This window comes from Nerophis ophidion, linkage group LG08, assembly GCF_033978795.1.
Source record: "Nerophis ophidion isolate RoL-2023_Sa linkage group LG08, RoL_Noph_v1.0, whole genome shotgun sequence".
NCBI classification, from domain to species: Eukaryota; Metazoa; Chordata; class Actinopteri; order Syngnathiformes; family Syngnathidae; genus Nerophis; species Nerophis ophidion.
In genome coordinates, this window is record NC_084618.1 from 8,549,245 (window position 1) to 8,571,021 (window position 21,777).

The 21,777-nt window shown below is 40.1% G+C and overlaps 1 protein-coding gene and 1 long non-coding RNA gene across 2 annotated transcripts in view; one reads left to right on the top strand and one right to left on the bottom strand.

The window, feature by feature from the left end:
• The window catches only part of LOC133557271 (ankyrin-3-like), a 156,443-nt gene that overhangs the window by 27,077 nt on the left and 107,589 nt on the right, over positions 1-21,777 (bottom strand). The window contains 5 exon segments of the mRNA XM_061907617.1: positions 1,607-1,777; positions 2,791-8,706; positions 10,031-10,112; positions 15,586-15,612; positions 16,084-16,206. Of these exon segments, the coding sequence (XP_061763601.1) occupies positions 1,607-1,777; positions 2,791-8,706; positions 10,031-10,112; positions 15,586-15,612; positions 16,084-16,206 (6,319 nt within the window).
• The window catches only part of LOC133557273 (uncharacterized), a 30,583-nt gene continuing 24,482 nt past the window's right edge, over positions 15,677-21,777 (top strand). Inside the window, exon 1 of the long non-coding RNA XR_009807738.1 lies at positions 15,677-16,051. This is a non-coding gene — a long non-coding RNA (uncharacterized LOC133557273). The remainder of the gene's footprint in view (positions 16,052-21,777) is intronic.

A 21,777-nucleotide genomic window follows, 5' to 3' on the forward strand; every position in this document is an offset into this window, starting at 1 on the left:
AGTTTTAGTGTTAATACATCCACACAATACACTACAGATGTTTATGCATATAGGAATTGAACTTGATCTACATCAAACATTGCACACAATGTATGTGACTCATCACAATTAAACCTAAAGTGTAGCAATATTGGCCTCTACTGGTCAAATTTGGCGCTAAATGTATTGAAGGAGCTTTGCTTGCCAGAGTTACTCTCAGACAAAATAAACAACTCGACCACCAGTACAAAAGACATCTTGAAGTCAGTCATTTCAATACAAAACAAAGTAAATATCTTTATGAACAATATCTACTTACGAAGATTTGACCAAGTTTCCTGAGGAAGTTCACACGTGTTCAACTTGTCTATGTCACAGTCTGTCTGCGTCTGTTTGTCTCTGTGTGTTTTAGCTAGCCACAGCCTGCTAGCCACAGCCTGCTAGCCACGGCCTGCTAGCCACAGCCTGCTAGCCACAGCCTGCTAGCCTCGGCCTGCTAGCCTCGGCCTGTTAGCCACAGCCTGCAAGCCACAGCCCACTAGCCTCGGCCTGCTAGCCACAGCCTGCTAGCCTCGGCCTGCTAGCCACAGCCTGCTAGCCACAGCCAGCTAGCCACAGCCTGCTAGCCACAGCCTGCAAGCCACAGCCTACTAGCCTCGGCCTGCTAGCCACAGCCTGCAAGCCACAGCCTACTAGCCTCGGCCTGCTAGCCACAGCCTGCTAGCCACAGCCAGCTAGCCACAGCCTGCTAGCCACAGCCTGCTAGCCTCAGCCTGCTATCCTCAGTGTGCTCTCCTGGACTGCAAAGCCAAGGACTACAAGTTCCCTCCTTTCCCTCAGGTTTTATTAATAATAATAACCTTTGAACCCCAATTCAGCTTGTCTTTTCTGCATTTGGGTCCACCAGTTTGACCCCCCCCCCTCCTAGAACACTTTGTCCCATGCTTCAAAGGTCCGGCAGGAAACAAAGACTCCAGCAGAACATTCCTACTTTGTTGTCCACTCGTTAAATGTCCAATTTTTGCAATTTATTTATTTTCTAAGGGTTGAATGAGTAGTCTTCTTCTACTCACCCCACCGCTACTTCACTGTGACACATATGCCTTGCTGTTGCCCCCTGCCGGGTGGTGAGGGTACTGCATTCACGCTCCACCCTAGTTTGAAAGGTTTCATCAAGCCTATTTGGGTGGTGTTCAGCGAGCCAAATGAGAAGCTTGGCCAGGACGGGTGTAGCCCGCCAGTTGATTAGACCTGCCACCGGACAACTAGTCCAGGAGAACGTTTGGCACTCCAGATTTGCATCACCCTAATGACTAATGTGAGGGTGGAAGAGCTCAAACATGACCGACTACGCTGGAATGGAAGGAGCCTTTTAAGAACCGTGAATCACCGATGGAGACTCTCTCGTGTTGTAGAGCTGTCCTCCTTCCACGTCGAGTAAAAAGAGCTAACCCCATGGTCAGACAACACAAAGATAGAAAGAAGTGACAGGTCCACTTGCAGGACACCACCAAGCACCCACGACAGCGACATGCATCAGAGAGGAAGATACAGAAGTGCTTAGAAAGAGTTTACAAACTAGTGGTGTTTGCGGTGACGGGACTCGTGATTGGTTGATCAACCTTACTCCCTTCCTCCTCGCGCTCCTCCCCTCCATGTGTCGGCCTACTCTTCCTCCCGCTCCTCCTCCTCAGCCTCCGACGACCGGCCTGCTGATGGTCAGCGCTCGCGGCTCTAGCAGAAGGTGTTGATGCGATGGAAGTGGAGGTGCGTGAAGGGCAGGAACTTCTAGATGGTTCTGAAAAGGATGTGCCCTTGCTAATAAAGCACTTTATGGTCCTTGACTGCAGGTGTTGTCTTCTCTAATGTTGGCTCAGCCTCCTTTGAACTATTTTAGTCCAGAAGATTAGATACATGCCTTCCGACTGACCTATGTGTGTCTTTTACGCGCTCCTTTTTTGTGCTACTTATTGGTTGGCTTTTAACAAAGTGCTCATCTTTAGATCTAAGTTCATCTGGCTGTTTGTCGCCCTCGCCTGTACGTGTGATTCGAAAAGACTCATACTGGAAACATCTAATCTACTAAAGTCTTTGATGGCTTTCATTGAAGGAATTCTAGATTTAGGAACTAACTTCTCAAAAAGGTCCAGTCTTTCCCTGAGCGTAAGTGTCCTGTTGAGGAATCTATTTGCTTTGTCTTGCATCTCGGCATCTTTGCCGTTTGGGGATTCTCGCTGTACACTGGACTTGTAGATCAGTTTTTTTTTTAGCTTTCTGGGTCCTGTGCTGTGTATCACTACATTAGTAAAACCACCTTCATGGATTCTGTGCTTGTCTAACTGGCTCAAAGAAAGTGCTATCAAAACATTTGTCAAACATTTGAGTGAATACGAGGATCAGTGGTGTTGGTGCTCAATGTTTGTGGGGTGGAGCAATTCAGTCTTTGGGAGAAAGTGCAACCCAAATTGTCAAATGCTCCTGATGTGTTCACAGGACCTCCAGAATATGAGAAACTTGGTGCAATAACATTGGGAGGACTTGCATAGGTTACTACATTTATACCCGAAGTTATAGCATTATAAAAAGTGCCCTCGCATACAGAATCAGATGTTCTAAACGTAGAAAGTGTCGGTTCATTCACGTCTCTACAGAAGCTGCTAACAGTGTTTGATATTTCCAGCTGGACAGTTGGTGCAGTCACATGAGGGACGCTTACAGGACTACATTTCGCATTCTGACCCATGTCGCATGAGACGGCAACTAGCTTAGGTTCCCTGACCCTGTAACTGCCCATCGAGAAGGAATGCTCACCAATTTGAAAAAACTGGAGCCTCTCCTCCACCATGTCCCTCTTGCTCATGTCAATTGCACCACTGCGTGTCATCTCAAACATCTTTCCCTCGTGGAACGGGAAGGGATTTGGCTCGCTCGTGGGTGTGCTATCGTCAGTGGGCGTTCGGGCCAGGCTGGTGTCTGGCGTGGTGGCCTGAGACTGGTCGTCGACTGCCAGCCCAAAAGGCTTAGGCTCGCCATTGCCTTCCTGCGTTCCTTCCATGTCGACAACGTCTTCTTCACTGCCTTTGCTGGGCCAGGGGTCAAAGTCCAGGCCTTTAGTGGCGACCGTCTTAAAAGGAGAATTAAACTCCTCTTCTAACTTATAACTAAAGTAGGCATTTGAATAACCTTCTTTAGCTGAATGTTTCTGTTTGTTGATTTCAGGACCATTATTCGGTCTTTCACCATCGAAAGAAATATCTCTTTGGTCCTTCGGACATTCCTCTGGAGTTTTCTCCTCTTCAATAACTTCAAGTTTAGTCTGAGGGAAAGAACGCTCTATAGATCTAAATGTGTCGGGCGCCCAGACATCTCGCCTGCTATCAGGGCTTCCTAATGACTTTAAATCAGCTTGTTCGTAAAGACCATCATCCTCGTCTTGGAGATCATATCCATCTAGTGAGTCTATCTCTGTGGCATCAGTGTCATGGGAAAATTCAGCTGTTGTGGCGAGGGAACAGTCCGTTATGGACTGGTCATTTCCATTTTGTTCAAAATCATAGTCCTCTCCCTTGCCGTTAGAACCATTGGTGTCATTAAAGCCATTGGTTCCAACCACAGGGTCATTGATGTTTCCATTGTTGTCTTGTTTTTTACATTTCTCCCTCCTCTCTTCCTCCTCCCTGGGAGCATTGAAGGTAAACTTCTTTCTGGGGATGGAATGGAATATTGACTCTTCGTCGTCGTCTTCGCCATGTGACTGACTATCATCTCCCTCAGGGGGCACTGGCGAAGGAGGCTGAATACGTATTATTGGCTCAGTCAGCATCTTTTTGGCGTGTTCCTCCTGTAAATTCACTTCCATCATTTCAGTTTCAGTTTCTGATGAAGCCCAAGAACCTTTCCTGTCTGGATCAGATGTTTCTGAGAGATCTAAAGGAGGGGGAGGGGGGAATTCGATGTAGGCCACGCCTTTGTCTTTTGAGACATCCTGACCTGTTTTTTCATCAGAATCGTTGATTGTGTTTTCTTGCAGAATGGATATATTTTCTAATCTTTGATAGTTATCAGTCATTGTAGTTTCTAGCATGTTAGCATTAACAAGGTCCGCTTGAGTTTTGCTTTCGGTTGGGGCATCTTTAAAGTAAAAAATGTCTCTGCCTTGCTCGTCATCTTCTAATTCTTCAGATACCTCCATGATGGGGCTCGGCTGACCTGCCACTAATCCCATGAAGCCATCGGGGGTCCTGGCGGTCAGGTCATAGCTGACCTCCTCAGAGCTTGGGGTCTCTGGCGTGAGGGGGCTTTTCCCTGAGCTATCTATGAAAGAGATCTGTTCTAGTGTGTCATCATCTGGGCTTATGGGAAGCGCCGAGTCCTGTTTGATGGAATGCAGCGCCCCCTTGGCCTCCCGCTCAGCCTGACGGCCCACCTGGAGGCTGACATAAACAGGTAACGTTTTCATGCCCCTAAAGTTCTCTTTGGGTGCTGCATCAGCCGCAGGGGTAATGACCTTCTCCAGAATGTCTTTTGGACTGACTAAGTTATTAGAGTTGGAATCTTTAGGAGTGTTATCAAGAATTTCAAAAGCTTTGTCTGTTTTTGCTGAGGTTTTTTCCAGGCTTTTACATTTAGATAGAGTAGGTATCTGTGAGGGTTTTGTCACAGAATGCGTCTTTGGGAGGTCATTAACATTAAAACTGGTTGCTGTTCTTACAGGAATGTGTGAGTCTGATTGTTTTCTGACATTTTTATTTGTTATTTCCTCGCCGTCTTTTCTTGAAAAATCAGCTGCTTGATATGTTTTAACATACTTGTCTTTCTCAGGAATATTACTACCAACGTGAACTTCCTGAGTGATGATACAATGAGCATCTTTGACTTTACTGGTGGGTTTCTCAGGCCCGACGACGCTACTTTGTCTCTGCAGTGAGAGATTTGGGAGATTTCTGTTCACTAAAGTATCACCACTGTGTTTTGGGGAATGAGCGGATATTGAATCAGCTTTGTCATATTTATTATCATTACTACTATAGGAGCTTTCCTCTTGAGACGTTTCACTAACTTTGGATGCTTTTCTGTCAGCTAAAAATTGGTAAACAGGGAGTTTGCTCTCTTGTAATGACTTAATAGAAGGTTTTGGCTGAACTGGAGGGGGGATTTTGGTTGGACTGGACTGACCTTTTCTCTGAGATTCAGATTCATACTTCAACTTTACAGAGCTGACTTTGGACGTGGATGCTATGTGGGCAGGAGAGGAAGGTTCAGATTCACTGATCCTAGTTTGTTGTTTAATTGTATCGCTCTTTTGAGGACTGCTTGGCAAGCTGTAGCTTTTCTTTTCAGCTGGTTGAATGTTGTCAAATGTTCTCGAGACAGAAGGCTCCCTGAGTTTGCTTTTATAGACTCCCTCATCGCCTGCCTTAGTTTTCTGCGGACTGCTGCAAGCTGAAGTGGGCCAGGACCTCGGTTCTTTTATTTGTCGCCTGACAGGCTTTTTCTCAGGCGACTGAAGCTCATCATTGAGCTTTTCTGTTTTCTCCCGGAAAAATTGGGAAACCTCACAGAGCTTTTCTTCCGCCTCTTTCACAGATTGGTCTACTCGATCCTCATAGAGGAGCTTGTCCCTGCTTTTGTCATGTTTGTCCTCTGTAAATCTCATCCAAACAGCACGTTTGGGACTACCCTGTTCTGTTGAATAATGGAGCACTGTAACTTTATCAAACTGCGGCGCTTCATCTCTGTGCAAAAATGTGCCCTGTTTAGGAGAACCATCCTTTGATCTTTTAGGGCTAGCATGCTGCTGATTTATATCATCGGATGTTAAGTCTTTGTCAGCCATCATGGCAGAATCTTCTGTGTCTGAGTGACATGTTGACGCTGGGTCAAGTTTATTTGAGAGGAGCATCTTCTCAGCAAATTCATAAGACTCCCCTCTGATCTCTGAAAGCTCATCATCGCAGTATTCTATGGAATGCTGACTGAGCAGTTTTAGGGCTTTGTATGAATCATCTGCCATCAGCTGAGCAGAGCTTGGGCGACTGTCGTCCTCCTGGGACACTGGGGTGTTGACGCGGGATGTTTCCAGGAAAAGAGGCAAGGATTCTTCCACGATAAGTTCCTCCTCTTCCGGTTGGTTCTCATCGTAATCAAGCAGTTCCTTGATGCCCCTGTCCCTTTTGTAGACATACATCTCGGGGTGTTTCTTAGTTTCCCTGATAAAAACCTCAGTTGGCTCTGCGGTGCCATGGCCCTTCTCAATATGAACTTCAATTATCCTTTCTACTTTGGGTTTGGATTTAGTGTCTCTGTCAAGGAACCGCGGAGACAGCTCATCACCTTTGACAGAGTCCTGGCTAGCTTTGTGTTCAAAAAGCCCTGCAAGTTCTTTGGATGGGTCCCTACCAGACTGGAAGGCTTTCATGATGTCTCGAACTGACATGGCTTCCTCGATACTCTCGGCGCCCTCAGTGATCTGAGGTTTGTGGTAGACCATTCTAGTTGTAGTAGTAATCTGAGTTTCCTCTTTTAGACACATGCTCATTGAGTCCTCCTCAGGAACTTTCATCTGAACGGCTGAGGCTGAGCTTGTTGACGGGAAATCAGACACAGTTTCCTCCACGAGAAGCGGCACATCAAAAGGGTGCTCGTAACTTTGAATGTCGACCACATCAGACATGCTTTCGGGGACACTTGGGGGGATGGGAACATCTGTGAAATAAGGCTTGGGGTCTGTGCTTTCTGCACTCTGGGGAGCAGAAGGGGTCTTTTCACTCCTGGTCTCAAAGCCGCTGTCAGACAGAGGACTCTTGTCCTGCTCGTGAGACAGCTCTTCTGGTGATTCAAGAATAGTGTCTGACCCCTGATATGACTCAGCAAGCTTGCTTAGGTCTTTCTCCGATGGAGATCTGAGCATGCCTGAGACGGGTGGAGGCATTTTCAGTTTATGCTCCTGTATCGTCATGGATGGTTTGAGGACACGCTTTTGTTTCTCCTCGCCGTCCCCTTTCACCTCCTCCTCATACCTACTTCTCACTTCTGCCATTTTAGAGAGAGAGCTAGCGCCAATGTCGCTGGTTAGAAAGTCAACCACTTTAGCCAATTCCAGCTCTTTATTTGACTGCGGCTTACGACCACGCGTGTCCTCAGAAGAGACTGCGCTTCTTTGGGCTTCCTCAAGCTCATCTAAAGAAAATTCCTCCCAGCCCTCCTCTTCTTCTACTCTCTCTATAGACTTCCTTTCACTCACAATGTCCTTCTGTAAAATCTCACTGACTTTCACTAAATCCTTTTTCACTTTTTCCACAAGCGTATACGGCTCATCGTCATCTAACTTGGTCTCTTGAGGAGTGCTCGTGAGAGACGTTTGGACAGTTTTAGCTGCCGTCTGCGTGTTCGTCTGTAAGATAGCCGTCATCCTCATGAGGTCCTCTTTCATGTCAGCTACATCTTTCAGTATCTCCTGGTTGGAAGCTGCGGAATGGACAATGGGAGGAGTGATGAAAGGAGGCGATTTCAATTGGGAGTTGATTTTTGAGGATGTAACGCAGGAAGACATAGAGGAAGAGGGCGAGGCTCGAGGGGAATTGGGGAATGCCATTTTGAGAGACCCAGGCCCTGGTTTGACCGGGGTGTCTACCATGACATTGAGCAATGAATAAACAGGGACAGTGACTGTGTTCGAAGAAACCGTAGGGCCTGTGGGGGACGCTTCAGATGTCAAAGAACCGTAAGCAGAGCTTGCTGTGGCAGTTCTACGAGGGGAAGACAGCGATTTGAGAGTGCCGTAGCCCGACACAGAGTACGAGTCAATGGCTTCGTTTATGGCGGCGCTGATGCCAGACGTTGCTGCCTGCGTTGTGGCTTGGATCCTCTCCTGAAGGCTACTACTTCTCTCCGACAGAAGTCGAGAAGAAGGTGAAGAGGGCGTGGACGAGGACGACGGATATTTTACAGGTGTGGCGTTTCCGTTCCTCATGGACAATTCTGATGAAGCAATGGTTGTCCTTCCAGTGGAGGAGAGCGACGATAGGTTTGACTTACCCCCTCGCGGGGGAAGGGTGGAATCAGAAGAGGTTTTCAAAGAGGATAGGCTGGAGATGCTTTTAGCCGAGGCAGGATTCGGTGCTCCTGGATCTATCCTAAAAGAACTGTAGATGTTACATGGTGTCTTTGGTGATACTGGAGCTGAATGTGAAGACAACTTATCTGGCACGTAACCGTTGGCTATTGAGTGAACTGGGGAGGTCCTTGACGTGTATGCCGAAGAAAAACTCCTGATAGATGCAGGCTCTGTAGCAGGTTTACATGGACTTCCAGAGGACACCAAGCTGGCAGAGGCTTGAACTGGATACTGACCCTGCTGGACAACTGTTTTAATGGGTGATGGCATAGTCCTGTAAGACCTCAAGGGGGATGAGGGCACTTTGTCACTAACTGGAGAGGAGGACAGGTTAGGTGCTTGAAGTGGAGATCCCCCGGTGGATCTAATAGGTGCAGAACATGCAGGTGATGGGGAAAAGGGCCAGGGAGATTTCAGTGGAGAAGAAGCTGCTGAGCCGGCCGGTGAATCGGCAGTGGTGACGGAACCCCCCACTCCGCCGAGCCTTGCTTGGCCAGGGACGGTAAGAGGAGCAGTCGACCATGGTGGGTAAGGTCTGGTTGGAAAGACAGGTTTGTGAGGGTGACCAGCAGGCAGTGTTCTTGCGGGTGAGCTTCGCTCAACTGCTGTTTCTTCAGGGCAATTTGTAGAAACATTGAAGCCATGGGAAATGAAATCAAAGGAAGGTGGAGGAGTAAAGGAAAAAAATGAAGAAAGAAGGAAAGGGGATGCAAAAGAAGAAGAGATCAGAGGAGGGAGAGTTGGTCAGTGAAGCAGTCCTGGTACTCAAGGAAGAACAAACAGCAATTTCATGAAGTGCTCAGATATTTGATTGGAGATGGAATCAAAAAGGTGCTTTAAGAGGTTACTCAGTAATGACAGCTGACAGGAATAATGAGGACAACAAGCACAACAAAACGGATGATTGAAAGCCCAACAAAGCAGCAAAGTAAAAACCACAATGGCGCTGAATCAGCAACAAAAAATGGCAAATGCACCAAAATGAATACAAAAACAGCTCCTCTCTTTGGACTTGCTCTAAAGTCAAGGTATGGATTGTGGTTCCTATTTCAAACCACTTTAAAAGTGCCTTTTATCTGTTTGGTCTCAACGTTACATTGCAGCTTCCCAAAGACAGGTCAGACCAGAAGTGACCAGAGACTTGCCTTCTTTTTTTTTTTGTCTAATGACAAAATGTCTTCTCCAAGACCGCCCGTTTTGTCATGCATGAGACTGTCTAGAACCAAGGAAAAAGAAAACAACAACAACGACACCTGCAGACATGCGCTCCACAAACAAAGCTGCCACAGCATCACAAGGAGCTCAGAACTCGGATGGGCCAACTGAAATATCTGCGGTTCTTTGACCTCCCCACCTTGAAAAACCTTCAACATGGAGTCAAAGAAGGACTGATGAATTTGGAAAATCATATCAAAGGCAGAAGAAGAAAATCAAGCACAGCACACAAAGTCCAAGACATGCAAACACACACGTGGTCAACAAGCATGTACCAAGTGGTCAACAAGCATGTACCATGTGGTCAACAAGCATGTACCATCTGGTCAACAAGCATGTACCATCTGGTCAACAAGCGTGTACCATCTGGTCAACAAGCATGTACCATGTGGTCAACAAGCATGTACCATCTGGTCAACAAGCGTGTACCATGTGGTCAACAAGCGTGTACCATCTGGTCAACAAGCATGTACCATGTGGTCAACAAGCATGTACCAAGTGGTCAACAAGCGTGTACCAAGTGGTCAACAAGCATGTACCATGTGGTCAACAAGCATGTACCATCTGGTCAACAAGCATGTACCATGTGGTCAACAAGCGTGTACCAAGTGGTCAACAAGCGTGTGGTGAAAGGAGAGAAGGCCATGTCGTAAGAACTGTGATGGCGGGTGTTGTTGAGATGACATTTAAGGGTTTGGTTAGTGAAGATGACAAACTCACTCAGTGCAGGCTCGGCCAGATAGCTGTAGCGCTTACGTAAGGCTAGAGATGCAAAGGTATGACGTCGCTCGGGCTTTTCAGTCTGCAACAATAGCAAACAAGACAAATGGCTATCAGTGGCAGGTTGCCGCCCGTTGGAGCAGCATCTGGACTTCACTGCGTCACATCTGGGCACAACACAATCGTCTTATTCACGAGCTCATTTCCTTCGGACAAGGGGATGTGACGGTTAAGGGGAACAATGACGGTTGGTTTTTAATTGAAATGATTGCAAAGCCCTGGTTGATAACTGCCGTTCCATAAACTCACGGACCGGTGGCAGCGCTTATCCAGCTAGCCCGCTAATGTCTTGCTAGCTTGAATGCTAACTTACATATTATCTTTATATGAGCTATTTATGACAATTGTATTGACAAACGACAAAGCAAATTGCTGACTGAGCAACGGAGGTCTAGAAAAGCACTTTAAAACCTTTACAAGTTGAACACTAGAATAGCAAAAACAATATTTCATGTTTGTTATAATAAGAAGAGAATGTTGTGTTAGGGCTGGCCGACATAAAACGACATAAGTGTTTTATAGCAGCTGATATTGATGTTTTTATGACCTATTGAAAGTGAGGACCAGATGATTTTAAATGTAAATTTTTAAAACTTTTAAATGTAACCCTTGTTGTGATTATAATCCCCTCAACTATCAAGGGAGAATGCAAAGGAAATTCAGGAAAGGAAAATAGCAAAATGACATTGAACAATTAACAATAAACTCTTAAAATGAATGTACTTAAAAAAAATAAGGAATATGTAAGAAATGCTTCATAAAGTGGAGGAAATTGGTGCAAAATATGAAAATGTAAACATAGAGAAACCGAAGAAGAACTATTTTCTGTGGGATTAGTGGCAGGAAATGACAGCTGTGCTCTAAAGGGTGAGCGTGGCTAAGGTGAAGTGAAGTGAATTATATTTATATAGCGCTTTTTTGGGGTTGTATTAGTGGTCTTGCCTTGCGTCATGTACACAACAAAATGGTCTGGCAGCTACAAAGTACAGGTCTCTTTTCCTCTATCACGATATATATATGTATATATATATATATATATACATATATATATATATATATATATATGTCTTGATTGGATTATCCAGAGAATAGTGCTCGATACCGTGGTAGAGCGCAATATGTAGGTGTGGGAAAAAGTAGTCTTGTGATTTTTTCCCACACTTACATATATATATATATATATATATATATATATATATATATATATATATATACATATATTGATAAGGTTTTATCGGCCAGCCCTATGTCGTGAGTCTAATTACTTTTAATTTGAATAAAAGTGTTAAACGTTGAATAGTGTAAGTGCTTTTGAGCACATTTAAGAATAAGATGACAATAAGGATAAGCGAGGTATGGAATGTTCAGATGGTTCCATCCCGGCCCAGCAGGCACCTGACATTGACACGACCTTCATTTATACGTACGTGTCATTTAAAAGAGACTTTGAAACAATCTTGCAAAATAGTTGTATTTGGAAAGTAAAACAACGTTGACGTCCAATGTGGGATCTGCGTTGTTGGTTGGGAAATGACCATATTTCAATGTCAAATCAACATCAGAACCTGACTTTGATTAAACCTTGTCAAAAAGGATGTTTTCCCAATGTTGTATTTGTGTTGTAGGATGTTGGTGGGAAACATGACCAAGTTTCAATTTTAAATCAACGTTAGAACCCAACATTGATTAGACGTTGTCACAAAGCATGTTGTTTCAACGTTGTGTTTGTGTTTTAGAATATTGGTGGGAAATGACCACATTTCAATGTCAAATCAACGTCACAAACTGACATTGAATAAACATTGTCAAAAAGCATGTTGTTTCAACGTTGTATTAGAGTTGTAGGATGTTGCTTGGCAACATTACCAAAATTCAATGGTCAAATCAATGTCAGAACCCAACATTGATTAAAAGCTGTTTCAGCATTGTAGTTGTGTTGGAAACATGACCAAAATTCAATGTCAAATCAACGTCAGAACCTGTCATTGATTAAACGTTGTCAAAAAGCGTGTTGTTTCAACATTTTATTTGTGTTGTAGAATATTGGTCGGGAAATAACAAAAATTCAATGTTAAATCAATATCAGAACCCAACATTGATTAAACATCATCAAAAAGCATGTTGTTTCAATGTTGTATTTGTTTCGTAGAATATTGGTTGGGAAATGACCACATTTCAATGGTCCAAACGACATCAGAACCCAACATTGATTAATGGTTGTTTCAACTTTGTATTTGTGTTGTAAAATACTGGTTGAAGAAGGACCAAATTTCAATGTCAAATCAACGTTAGAAAGCAACATTGAATAAACGTTGTCAAAAAGCATGTTGTTTCAATAATGCTCTTGTGTTGTAGGATGTTGGTGGGAAACATTACCAAAGTTCAATGTCAAATCAACGTCAGAACCTAACATTGATTAAACGTTGTCAAAAAGCATGTTGTTTCAACGTTGTATTTGTGTTGTAGGATGTTGGTCGGGAAATAACCAAAATTCAATGTCAAATCAACGTCACAAACTGACATTGAATAAGTGTTGTCAAAAAGCATGTTGTTTCAACATTGCTCTTGTGTTGTAGGATGTTGGTGGGAAACATTACCAAAGTTCAATGTCAAATCAACGTCAGAACCCAACATTGATTAAACGTTGTCAAAAAGCATGTTGTTTCAACGTTGTATTTGTGTTGTAGGATGTTGGTCGGGAAATAACCAAAATTCAATGTCAAATCAACGTCACAAACTGACATTGAATAAGTGTTGTCAAAAAAGCATGTTGTTTCAACGTTGTATTTGTGTTTTAGGATGTTGGTTGGAAACATGACCAAAATTCAATGGTCAAATTGACGTCAGAACCCAACTTTTATTAAACATTGTTTCAACGTTGTATTTGTGTTGTAGGATGTTGGTTGGAAACATGACCAAAATTCAATGGTCAAATTGACGTCAGAACCCAACTTTTATTAAACATTGTTTCAACGTTGTATTTGTGTTTTAGAATATCAGTGGGAAATGAACAAATTCTATGTCAAATCAACGTCAGAATGCAACACTGAATAAACGCTGTCAAAAAGCATGTTGTTTCAATGTTGTATTTGTGTTGTAGAATATTGGTTGGGAATTGACCAAATTTCAATGTTAAATCAATGTCAGAACCCACATTGATTAAAAGTTGTTTCAACGTTGTATTTGTGTTGTAGAATATTAGTTGGTAAATAACCAAATTTCAATGTCAAATCAACGTCACAAACTGACATTGAATAAACGTTGTCAAAAATCATGTTGCTTCAACGTTGTATTTGTGTTGTAGGATGTTGCTTGGCAACATTACCAAATTCAATGGTCAAATCAACGTCACAAACTGACATTGAATAAGTGTTGTCAAAAAGCATGTTGTTTCAACATTGCTCTTGTGTTGTAGGATGTTGGTGGGAAACACTACCAAAGTTCAATGTCAAATCAACGTCAGAACCCAACATTGATTAAACGTTGTCAAAAAGCATGTTGTTTCAACGTTGTATTTGTGTTGTAGGATGTTGGTCGGGAAATAACCAAAATTCAATGTCAAATCAACGTCGCAAACTGACATTGAATAAGTGTTGTCAAAAAGCATGTTGTTTCAACGTTGTATTTGTGTTTTAGGATGTTGGTTGGAAACATGACCAAAATTCAATGGTCAAATTGACGTCAGAACCCAACTTTTATTAAACATTGTTTCAACGTTGTATTTGTGTTTTAGAATATCAGTGGGAAATGAACAAATTCTATGTCAAATCAACGTCAGAATGCAACACTGAATAAACGCTGTCAAAAAGCATGTTGTTTCAATGTTGTATTTGTGTTGTAGAATATTGGTTGGGAATTGACCAAATTTCAATGTTAAATCAATGTCAGAACCCAACATTGATTAAAAGTTGTTTCAACGTTGTATTTGTGTTGTAGAATATTAGTTGGTAAATAACCAATTTCAATGTCAAATCAACGTCACAAACTGACATTGAATAAACGTTGTCAAAAATCATGTTGCTTCAACGTTGTATTTGTGTTGTAGGATGTTGCTTGGCAACATTACCAAAATTCAATGGTCAAATCAACGCCAGAACCCAACATTGATTAAAAGTTGTTTCAACGTTTTATTTGTGTTGTAGAATATAGGTCGGGAAATGACGAAAATTCAATGTTAAATCAACGTCAAAGCCCAACATTGAATAAACATTGTCAAAAAGCATGTTGTTTCAATGTTGTATTTGTGTTGTAGGATGTTGGTTGGAAACATTACCAAAATTCAATGGTCAAATTGACGTCGGACCCCAACATTGATTAAACGTTGTGAAAAAGTATGTTGTTTCAACGTTGTATTTGTGTTGTAGAATATTGATTGGGAAATGACCATATTTCAATGTCAAATCAACGTCACAAACTGCCATTAAATAAACTTTGTCAAAAAGCACGTTGCTTCAATGTTGTATTTGTGTTGTAGGATGTTGGTTGGAAACATTACCAAAATTCAATGGTCGAATTGACGTCAGATCCCAACATTGATTAAAAGTTGTTTCAACGTTTTATTTGTGTTGTAGAATATTGGTCGGGAAATAATGAAAATTCAATGTTAAATCAATGTCAGAGCTCAACATTGATTAAACGTTGTGAAAAAGCATGTTGTTTCAACATTGTATTTGTGTTGTAGGATATTGGTTGAAAAATGACCAAATTTCAACGTCAAATCAATGTCGGAACCCAACATTGATTAAAAGCTGTTTCAACATTGTAGTTGTGTTGGAAACATTACCAAAATTCAACGGTCAAATCAACGTCACAAACTGACATTGAATAAACGTTGTCAAAAAGCATGTTGTTTCCATGTTGTATTTGTGTTGTAGAATATTGGTTGGAAACATGACCAAAATTCAATGTCAAATCAACATCAGATCCCAATATTGATTAAATGTCGTCAAGAAGCATGTTGTTTCAACATTATGTTTGTGTTGTAGGATGTTGGTCGGGAAATAACCAAAATTCAATGTCAAATCAACATCAGAACCTAATATTGATTAAACGTGGTCAAAAAGCGTGTTTTTTCAAGGTTATGTTTGAGTTGCTGGAGGTCAGGACCTCAGTCAACAAGTTGTTTTGATGTCTGGTGCATGCTGGGTAATGTGAGGTAATATAAGAATAAGCAAGGGGCTTTGTGAGGCCCTGAAGGAGACAACTACAGGTGTGTCATCTTCAACTTATTCACTGGTGCCAGCTGTGTCATCTTAAACTTATTCACTGGTGCCAGCTGTGTCATCTTCAACTTATTCACTGGTGCCAGCTGTGTCATCTTAAACTTATTCACTGGTGCCAGCTGTGTCATCTTAAACTTATTCACTCATGCATCAGTCAGCACTTTCAACACAGGAAGTGACCACGGCCGGATTTAAGGCTATGCTAGCAGAGGGTATGTAGCGCATGGCGGGGGGGTCGGGGGGAGGTTGGGGGGGGGGGGGGGGGTGCTTTACCTCTTCCTCGTCATCAGACTCCATTTCCTGGTTCCCAAGATGCATTGCAGACACGGTTGGGGCGTAACATAATGGAAAGCAAGGGGGGAGAAACATCAGGGTGTGAAAAAGGAGAGTGATTGACAGCAGCTCGGTGGCAAAGGAAAAGAAAAAACCAAAAGAAAAAAAGAAAGAAATCACCACAAAGATCAAAGAGCAGATGAGAAGTCACATGACTCCAATATGCAAACATCGACGGCGGGGACAAAAAGCCAGCCTGATAGCAAAGTGAGAACATTTAGTTGCCTGCAGCCAGAAGCATTGGAATGGAAAGAACCCACTGCACACCAGCAATAATCAATCAACAATCATCAATCATCAATCATCAATTATCAATCATCAACAGATATTGAGAGAAGCCTTAAACAGATAAAAGACACCTCCCACCCCCGCTGCCCTGACCATGGCGATGGCGATGGCGATGGAGGTGAGCACACATGGCGCCGAGCTGCACCTTACCTTTGTGGCGGCGGGCAGCGTGATGTTCAAGTTGCACACCGCCGTCTGCGGGAGGCCTTTGGCGCCCTTCGCCTCCTTCAGGAAGCTCAGGCGCCCGCACGCCTCCTGGCTGGGGTCTCGAACCTGAACCAGGAAATAAAAGGCTTCTTTACGTACCGCCTACTTCCAAGTTAGCACTCAGCGCAACATGAAGCAAGCGGAAACACGGTGAGCATACTTTTGTATAAGACATACAGTAGAGGAAGTACAGTAGCACTTCTCACGGGTTCTTGGCGCCACTCCCGGATATTTGACTCTTGTTTACCGACATCCAGACTCAAGTTACCGATCTCACGGACTGTGATGGTTATTCAATGTTGTCGCTTGGATTAAACCAACTATTACGCCAATTCTGCCATCCATCAACTGTCTCACTTAAAGGAGGACGGCACTTTTGGGGGAAATGTTGAGAAACAAAACCACAAATGTGTTTTTTTCTTTGGATGTATTCTAAATAGTAAATAAATGCAATCAAAAGTCAGCTTAGAATGGAGCCGCTCTAGTGGGCCTGTAAAACACCCAAACATCTCCATTAAGGTTTTGTATACATGATGTAAGTATATATGTAGTATATAGTAACATTCATAATAACATGTAATATATACATGATGTAAGTATATATGTAGTATCTAGTAACATTCATAATAACATGTAATATATACATGATGTAAGTATATATGTAGTATCTAGTAACATTCATAATAACATGTAATATATACATGATGTAAGTATATATGTCATGTAGTAACATTCATAATAACATGTAATATATACATGATGTAAGTATATAAGTCATGTAGTAACATTCATAATAACATGTAATATATACATGATGTAAGTATATATGTAGTATCTAGTAACATTCCTAATAACATGTAATATATACATGATGTAAGTATACGTCATTTGGTAACATTTATAATAACATGTAATATATACATGATGTAAGTATATATGTCATGTAGTAACATTCATAATAACATGTAATATATACATGATGTAAGTATATATGTCATGTAGTAACATTCATAATAACATGTAATATATACATGATGTAAGTATATATGTAGTATCTAGTAACATTCCTAATAACATGTAATATATACATGATGTAAGTATATATGTCATGTAGTAACATTCATAATAACATGTAATATATACATGATGTAAGTATATTTGTAGTATCTACTAACATTCCTAATAACATGTAATATATACATGATGTAAGTATATGTCATGTGGTAACATTTATAATAACATGTAATATATACATGATGTAAGTATACTATATACCCGGCGGCAATTCAAGGAAATACTGTAATCATTTTCAAAAATTGATTTTCAAAAGTACGTATTAAAAAACCATTACCATGCAACCACAAAGAGCTTTCCTGGCCCATAAACCCTTTTGAGAAAGTTTCATTATGTTACACCAAATACATTGCGAGAATCGGTTTGAATCAAGCATCGATTCTGAATCTAATCCTCAGCCCAGGAAACAGAGTTGGATCAATTTGTTAGGTACCCAAAGATTCAGACCCCAAGTCTACCATGAACTGATGAAGGCGGACCCGACTTAAAGAAGTTGAAAAACTTATTGGGGTGTTACCATTTAGTGGTCAATTGTACGGAATATGTACTGTACTGTGCAATCTACTAATAATATGTACTGTACTGTGCAATCTACTAATAATATGTACTGTACTGTGACATCTACTAATAATATGTACTGTACTGTACAATCTACTAATAATATGTACTGTACTGTGCAATCTACTAATAATATGTACTGTACTGTGACATCTACTAATAATATGTACTGTACTGTGCAATCTACTAATAATATGTACTGTACTGTGCAATCTACTAATAATATGTACTGTACTGTGCAGTCTACTAATAATATTACTGTACTGTGACATCTACTAATAATATGTACTGTACTGTGCAATCTACTAATAATATGTGCTGTACTGTGCAATCTACAAATAATATGTACTGTACTGTGCAATCTACTAATAATATGTACTGTACTGTGCAATCTATTAATAATATGTACTGTACTGTGGCAATCTACTAATAATATGTACTGGACTGTGCAGTCTACTAATAATATGTACTGTACTGTGCAATCTACTAATAATATGTACTGTACTGTGCAATCTACTAATAATATGTACTGTACTGTGCAGTCTACTAATAATATTTACTGTACTGTGACATCTACTAATAATATGTACTGTACTGTGCAATCTACTAATAATATGTGCTGTACTGTGCAATCTACAAATAATATGTACTGTACTGTGAAATCTACTAATAATATGTACTGTACTGTGCAATCTACTAATAATATGTACTGTACTGTGCAGTCTACTAATAATATGTACTGTACTGTGCAATCTACTAATAATATGTACTGTACTGTGCAATCTACTAATAATATGTACTGTACTGTGCAATCTACTAATATGTACTGTACTGTGCAATCTACTAATAATATGTACTGGACTGTGCAATCTACTAATAATATGTACTGTACTGTGACATCAACTAATAATATGTACTGTACTGTGCAATCTACTAATAATATGTACTGTACTGTGCAATCTACTAATAATATGTACTGTACTGTGCAATCTACTAATAATATGTACTGTACTGTGCAATCTACTAATAATATGTACTGTACTGTGCAATCTACTAATATGTACTGTACTGTGACATCTACTAATAATATGTACTGTACTGTGCAATCTACTAATAATATGTACTGTACTGTGCAATCTACTAATAATATGTACTGTACTGTGACATCAACTAATAATATGTACTGTACTGTGACATCTACTAATAATATGTACTGTACTGTGCAATCTACTAATAATATGTACTGTACTGTGCAATCTACTAATAATAGTACTGTACTGTGCAATCTACTAATAATATGTACTGTACTGTGCAGTCTACTAATAATATTTACTGTACTGTGACATCTACTAATAATATGTACTGTACTGTGCAATCTACTAATAATATGTACTGTACTGTGCAGTCTACTAATAATATGTACTGTACTGTGCAATCTACTAATAATATGTACTGTACTGTGCAATCTACTAATAATATGTACTGTACTGTGCAATCTACTAATAATATGTACTGGACTGTGCAATCTACTAATAATATGTACTGTACTGTGACATCAACTAATAATATGTACTGTACTGTGCAATCTACTAATAATATGTACTGTACTGTGCAATCTACTAATAATATGTACTGTACTGTGCAATCTACTAATAATATGTACTGTACTGTGCAATCTACTAATAATATGTACTGTACTGTGCAATCTATTAATATGTACTGTACTGTGCATCCATCCATCCATTTTCTACCGCTTATTCCCTTTCGGGGTCGCGGCTGTACTGTGCAATCTACTAATAATATGTACTGTACTGTGTAATCTACTAATATGTACTGTACTGTGCAATCTACTAATAATATGTACTGTACTGTGCAATCTACTAATAATATGTACTGTACTGTGCAATCTACTAATAATATGTACTGGACTGTGCAATCTACTAATAATATGTACTGTACTGTGACATCAACTAATAATATGTACTGTACTGTGCAATCTACTAATAATATGTACTGTACTGTGCAATCTACTAATAATATGTACTGTACTGTGCAATCTACTAATAATATGTACTGTACTGTGCAATCTACTAATAATATGTACTGTACTGTGCAATCTACTAATAATATGTACTGTACTGTGACATCTACTAATAATATGTACTGTACTGTACAATCTACTAATAATATGTACTGTACTGTGCAATCTACTAATAATATGTACTGTACTGTGACATCTACTAATAATATGTACTGTACTGTGCAATCTACTAATAATATGTACTGTACTGTGCAATCTACTAATAATATGTACTGTACTGTGCAGTCTACTAATAATATTTACTGTACTGTGACATCTACTAATAATATGTACTGTACTGTGCAATCTACTAATAATATGTGCTGTACTGTGCAATCTACAAATAATATGTACTGTACTGTGCAATCTACTAATAATATGTACTGTACTGTGCAATCTATTAATAATATGTACTGTACTGTGCAATCTACTAATAATATGTACTGGACTGTGCAGTCTACTAATAATATGTACTGTACTGTGCAATCTACTAATAATATGTACTGTACTGTGCAATCTACTAATAATATGTACTGTACTGTGCAGTCTACTAATAATATTTACTGTACTGTGACATCTACTAATAATATGTACTGTACTGTGCAATCTACTAATAATATGTGCTGTACTGTGCAATCTACAAATAATATGTACTGTACTGTGAAATCTACTAATAATATGTACTGTACTGTGCAATCTACTAATAATATGTACTGTACTGTGCAGTCTACTAATAATATGTACTGTACTGTGCAATCTACTAATAATATGTACTGTACTGTGCAATCTACTAATAATATGTACTGTACTGTGCAATCTACTAATATGTACTGTACTGTGCAATCTACTAATAATATGTACTGGACTGTGCAATCTACTAATAATATGTACTGTACTGTGACATCAACTAATAATATGTACTGTACTGTGCAATCTACTAATAATATGTACTGTACTGTGCAATCTACTAATAATATGTACTGTACTGTGCAATCTACTAATAATATGTACTGTACTGTGCAATCTACTAATAATATGTACTGTACTGTGCAATCTACTAATATGTACTGTACTGTGACATCTACTAATAATATGTACTGTACTGTGCAATCTACTAATAATATGTACTGTACTGTGCAATCTACTAATAATATGTACTGTACTGTGACATCAACTAATAATATGTACTGTACTGTGACATCTACTAATAATATGTACTGTACTGTGCAATCTACTAATAATATGTACTGTACTGTGCAATCTACTAATAATATGTACTGTACTGTGCAATCTACTAATAATATGTACTGTACTGTGCAGTCTACTAATAATATTTACTGTACTGTGACATCTACTAATAATATGTACTGTACTGTGCAATCTACTAATAATATGTACTGTACTGTGCAGTCTACTAATAATATGTACTGTACTGTGCAATCTACTAATAATATGTACTGTACTGTGCAATCTACTAATAATATGTACTGTACTGTGCAATCTACTAATAATATGTACTGGACTGTGCAATCTACTAATAATATGTACTGTACTGTGACATCAACTAATAATATGTACTGTACTGTGCAATCTACTAATAATATGTACTGTACTGTGCAATCTACTAATAATATGTACTGTACTGTGCAATCTACTAATAATATGTACTGTACTGTGCAATCTACTAATAATATGTACTGTACTGTGCAATCTATTAATATGTACTGTACTGTGCATCCATCCATCCATTTTCTACCGCTTATTCCCTTTCGGGGTCGCGGCTGTACTGTGCAATCTACTAATAATATGTACTGTACTGTGTAATCTACTAATATGTACTGTACTGTGCAATCTACTAATAATATGTACTGTACTGTGCAATCTACTAATAATATGTACTGTACTGTGCAATCTACTAATAATAT